Source organism: Apteryx mantelli, chromosome 1, assembly GCF_036417845.1.
Source record: "Apteryx mantelli isolate bAptMan1 chromosome 1, bAptMan1.hap1, whole genome shotgun sequence".
NCBI classification, from domain to species: domain Eukaryota; kingdom Metazoa; phylum Chordata; class Aves; order Apterygiformes; family Apterygidae; genus Apteryx; species Apteryx mantelli.
In genome coordinates, this window is record NC_089978.1 from 189165732 (window position 1) to 189171731 (window position 6000).

Below are 6000 nucleotides of genomic sequence, written 5' to 3' on the forward strand. Positions count from 1 at the left end.
GTAGTTTTAGCCAATGTGAGCATTCGATTGAAATTTAAAATGGTCATGACCAAATTGTCACTTCAACCCATTTATAGATCCAATTATGCCAGTTAGGGGCAAACAAAATTCTTCTGTTTTCAGTTCAGTTCAATTCTTCTTGAATTCCTAATTTCTTTAGCCTAATTTTTTTATGACTTCCCTTGTTAGTTTTTCCCATGTGGTCAAGTTGTTAATCTTACAGATTCATATTTTATTCAAAGTATGAATTATGTAACTAGCTTCAGTTTTTTAGGATTTTCTTCCCATTATGCCATTTCCTGCTAGATTAAAGACTCTTTTAGTCCTGGGCATATTTTTCTTGGGAAAGTCTTCATATGCTGTAGTAAAGTAACTTCTCAGTCCTTGGAGGACATATGAAAAGGACAGGGAATCTTGCAGCACTTTCAAGCTCCTGACTGAAGACAGCAGACTGGCCAACATTCAGCTCACATTAGAGCTATGTCCAAGTGCACATCAGTCCTCCTCCTCCTCCTCTTCTCATCATAGCTCAGAAAAGAAACCAGGCATGTAGGTTGGATTGACCTTGCAGATGAAGTCTCTAATGTTTTTTGTAAATACTTCTTGGATGCTTCAAAAGACATCCATGAGTATGGTATCTGTGTCTCAACAAGATAAATTAACTCAGGAAGTATAAGAATGCCAGTGTCAGGAGCAGCACCCAGCATTGTTCTAATTCACCTTGTTCTTATTAGTAGGCACTAGACACTCTATGGACAGGGTACACTTTGCACCAGGTAATAATTTCAGACTTTGGAGCTCTTGTTCACAAAGGTGACCCAGGGCATTTTTAATACATAGACTATGTATTCTCAATAAATTAACAAAACACAGAAAATACACTTAATAGAGAGAAGGAAGGATATTAAAAGTTATCACATTATTCAGATTATATTCCCCTATGTCAATATACATGTTTGTAAATAATAAGGCAGAAAAACCCATGGATAGCTTTTTCCACATGTAGTAATGACTGAGGAAGTGTCTAGTCTGCTTTCCCATCTTTGGCATCTGGAATATTGTTATTATTGGAATCTGGAATTATCTGGAGTATTATTATTATATTACCTTGAATATTGTTATTATTAATCAAAATGGACTACCTAAATCAAAGTTTGTCAAAATTATGTATTCATGTTTTTTCATCCTGTTTTCACCTGAACTTCTAATGCAGCAGTTTCACTGTTGAATAATTTTCTGTTTCTTAGCCACAGATTTTCTTTTTGCTCAGACTGTACTTGGGAAAGCAGTTCCATTTGCTACAGCTGGAGATTGCTACAGTGCTGCCAGATGTCCACAGGTATTTATGATTTCTTATCCCCTCAAAGTGTGATCTTGAGAGAAAAAAATCTGTATGACTAGTTGAGAGCTGTAAGATTCTAAAACAAATTACTATTCCATCTCATCTGTGCAGTACTTTAATAAGTAATTCTTTGTTTGTCCTTTTTCTCCTGTTCCACTATCTCTTTTTTTCTATTTCTCCCACAAATTGTTTACCCCACACTTTTCCCCTAGGTTCCATGTATATATATCCATCTTTCTACTGATTTCATTATTGCTCTCCCTCCCCCTTGAATTCATACCTGGATGTGAAGTATCCCTTGTTTCCCTAAATTCCTTCTCAATCTTTTTTCTCTTCCAATGACTTTCCTGTGCTATGATCCTACCAAAGTTTCTCTTTTTGTCGCTTTTTTTCTCCTGACTGTTCATATCTTTGAAGAGTACTAGAGAAAGTTGATCCTGCTAAATAGTATAGTCTGATTCATAGACACATCTATGGATGTGCCTAAACTGAACTGGTGTTTTAGTTTGGACTGGGTAGCGCTTTTTGAGTAAATTTCCTTATTGTCCCTGCTTACTGTGCTTTGCTTCATATCATGGAACAGTCTTGGAACACATGAGCTGGATTGCTTTTGGAAGAAACTAAATCAAAAGATGAGCTCCAGAAGGGCCTTAATGCACTTCAACTACTCATGAGAATGCAGTCTATGGGACTAGAGGACAGTTAGTCCAAAGTAAAACCCCTGATCTGTGTAATGTATACTGACATCGGGCCCGCTGGTCCAACTGTTTCACTCTACAGATCTGCTCATACTACACCATACTACTTGCTAATGGTGACATAACCCTAGTCTGAACTGGTCAACCTAAACTACCTTGATTGTCCATTGGCAATTAGGATCTTCTAGGAAACAGCTCATCTAATCTCACCCTATTAGATACCTTAAGATGAGATCAGTTGCTTTGGAAGTGCATATTTCTTTTCACTGATTCACTGGAAAGAGAATTAAAACCAACTAGCTCAGAATTGCATGGAGGTGAATCCCCACTGTCTACGTAACTTAGCTGCTTAAACATAGTCAGACAGGCTATGTGGGTAGAGGCATTCAAAGGCAGCTAGACACCTACAATTTAGGTACAAATGAAGTGCCTAAGCTAGGCAAACTGAACTCCTGACATGAAAACAGTCATTCAGTGTTCATTACCGTATTGGATACCTTCAGCCTGCAAACTCTTTGGACTTAGCACAATACTACGTGACAGACCCAGCCAACTGCATGTGGTCTGTAACAGGAAGTCCTTCTGCTTATGTATTTTTGCACAGATGTGTTGCCATTTACAAGATATGCACTGAAACTAATGCTCTTTGTCTCTGCCCAGTCAGAAGGCATTAGTTCCTTCACTCCCAGTCTTTGAAATCTGTTCCTGGCCTTGAGTGTAATGCATAACAGACAGCTGTTATGCCATGATTATAATTGTACATATGCACTCTTTGCACATTTCATTTATTTTTACAAAATGATATCGCTGTGGATGAAGTTACTGTGGCCCTGTTAATTGTGGACAGTGTTCCCCACCATTTGTATGAATTTTGTCCGGATGCTTTATGGCATTAAATGAGTATCTTCTGCTTTTTTGGCACTTGAAGAACAACCTCCCCCATTCATATGAGCTTATGGTAGTTCATCCTGAGTATGAGTGCTATAAACACAGCAAATCTACACAGAAATGCACACAAAACAAACTTAACATACTGAACAATGTAAGACTGAGTTTTTATGAAGGAATTTTAGTAAATCACGAGAATAAAGACTGAATGCTTTATTTTTTTAAACATACACACACACACATATACACACACGCATATATTTATATATATATAAAATATATCTCACTGTGACGATATTAGACAACAAATACAGTAGCTACAGTACGTAATGGAGATTTTATATTTGCTAACACTTTGATCTCAGGATTTAGACAATTTTAACTAGGTGCGACTATAGAAATTCAGGCCTTTAGTGAATTACATGGCAGGAGTTTTCAAGATTATAGTGCTGCCTAAACTGGCAGTTAGACACCTAAATCTCTTTGTGGAGCTAGTACTTACTTTCCAACATATTGAGCTCCTGGGTGAATGTAATGTAATCATTTTCTGTATCTGAGTTTGTTTTCTAAGGTACCGAAGTTTGCTGCTTTTAATATATTTCTTATTCTCATATGAACTGACTCTGTTTTATAGCTAATTTTCAAAGAATGCATTTGCATAAGCCAAGATTTTAGAATCAATAGAATGTTTTGAATGTTTTGTACTGCAAAGCGTTCCATTTAGCAGTAAATTTACTTGTTTTAAACTCCACTTACTTTCATGTTCAATTATGTTAACAGGTATACTGAGATAGAAATGGGAGATGACAAGATGTTGTTGTTTGGACAGTGTGCTTGCAAAAATTTGAGAATTAGACAGCTAAGAATTGATTTGTCTGTAATTTCCAGATAGCAGTAGGTCCTGACAACGTTATCTCCGAAAAGCTCAGAAACTTTAGAAAGCCTGTCTTTCAAGAAAGCCAGAATCCTCCTCCTTGCAGGTGTAGCATGTCTGTACTTTCTGTAAAATAAAATTAAATACGTAGAAAGGAAGCTAAACTCATTTGAATTACCTGCCATTAGTCCTATATTCAGACTGAGCAAATAGATGCTGCAGATCTGCTGACCCACAGGTACTACTTACTGCAGAATAACTTGTTCGTGTGTCTATATACCTTGAGTGTCCAAAAAAGGATATAATGCAGACAAACTAACCCAGTTTAAGTACTCACCTTTGGTTAATGTCTAGATGTACCCTAAGTAATGTGTGCAGATGTGGCAATATAAAGTGTTTTAGGGTTTTGAACTCTGTTTATCAGCTCTGTATTTTACCTTTTGTTTTTGTTTTGTTAGGGACAGTTCAGCATTAATTTGGTTGGTACAGGTCTGAGATTATCCAGTACAGTTAGGTGGATTGCTCAGGGCAACTATGCAACTGCTGACATACACAAATCCCATGTGAGTAAATGTTGTTTTTCTTTACCTGCTATTATGCCTTGGAATATTATACCTCCAGAGGTGCTAGTGATGACTGTCTGGTGAAAGTTATTTCTGACTCAAAATAGTGCTCAAGGTCTCTGACCCATCTAAGTCTCCTTTCAGATGGAATATGAGAGCTAGGCCTGATAATTTACTGTTAAAGATCTCACAGCATGTTTAATCATACTACCCAGAAACTTATGCAGATCGACACTGCCTACCTAGCCTTCTCTTACTGGTTTTAAGGGGCTATTGTCATGTTAATCAGGTTTATTAAAGATTTAGAAGATACTTAATAATACTTAAAAATACTTAATAAAAAATACTGCTGTGTTAAGGATACCTACTACAGAGGATTCTCAGAGATTACTTGCCTCCAACTTGATTTGTGTGGGAAGCCAAAAGACCAGTTGAACAAGAATAGTAAACATGCACAGTTTAAAAACACACTGGATAGTAAGCAAGGAATAAAGGTGTACAATGGATAATGATAAAAGATCTCTATGCGCATTTGTTAATTCAGTGCTGTCTCTTGGTCTGGTACTTGTAGGTGTGATTTGTCAAAAGGTCTGTTGTGTGCAAACCTCAAGGAGCTCTTTGTGCAACTGTGACTTCAGTCACTTTTTTTGATTGATTGTTCTCTTTGTCTAATTTACAGGATGGTACTAAAATATATGGAAGGTGTGGAGGATTTTGTGGGAAATGTATTCCTAACACAATTATTGGTCTCCAGCTTCAAATACAGTGAGAACTCTGATGTGGTAAGAACATCAAAGCAGGAAATCTGTCTTTTAGGTGCAAATTACAGGTGCTGTATATATATTTTTTAATTCTTTCATCTCTGTAATGCTCATTACTGTAATGCTCTGTACTAAGAATTCCTTCCTGTTTTCTTCAGTGTTGTTCAGGGATGTATTATCTGTTTGTGGGCTAACTAGTTCATAAACCTTCAGATTTTAATGGAGAGGCATTCATTCAATGTACAGTGTATATGAGCAAGCAAATTGCATTGAGGTTATTACTGTGGGTAATGCTTTAAACTGTACCATAACTGTAAAACTTTACCTGCAACTAATCAGTGCAAGTCTTTATGCCGTATTCAGTAAAATTCATACTGTACTGTTTTCCTTGATCAACTATATTAAAATGTAGAAAGGAAAGAAGGTTATTGTTATAAAGAGAAAACAGCTAATATTTTCAAATGCTTCCAGTTTTGTGAAACTTGTTAGGAATTATGTTCTATGAATAATTTACAGTAGAAAAGTATGTAACCAATATACTTTCTCTGAGATAGTTTGTATAGATTTGTGCATTTCTCTGTCATTCTTTTTTTCACGCTCCTTTCATTATTCTCTTTGTGGTGCTCAAATACTAGCAGTAGTCCTGAAAAGTGTGGTCAAACCTCTTTAGTCTCTATAGCATATGTTAAACATCCAGGCTTAGTTTTGTTGTGGGTACAAGAAAAGAAAATATGGAAACAAATTGCTTGGCAATCTAATTTTAAAATCCCTGCCTCTCATCCAAGTATACTGTAAAAGCAGTGTATTCTGTTTACCATACCATCTTGTATGTGATTGTATGAATATATATTTACTTAAACTCTTTCCTTATACA

The 6000-nt window shown here is 36.2% G+C and overlaps 1 protein-coding gene across 1 annotated transcript in view; it reads left to right on the forward strand.

The window, feature by feature from the left end:
• Positions 1–5188, forward strand: part of ADAMTS20 (ADAM metallopeptidase with thrombospondin type 1 motif 20) — a 110361-nt gene extending 105173 nt beyond the window's left edge. The window contains exons 37-39 of the mRNA XM_067289950.1: positions 1248–1339; positions 4261–4365; positions 5045–5188. Coding sequence (XP_067146051.1) covers positions 1248–1339; positions 4261–4365; positions 5045–5134 — 287 coding nt within the window. The 3' untranslated portion in view covers positions 5135–5188. The remainder of the gene's footprint in view (positions 1–1247; positions 1340–4260; positions 4366–5044) is intronic.
• Positions 5189–6000: the final 812 nt, after the last annotated feature.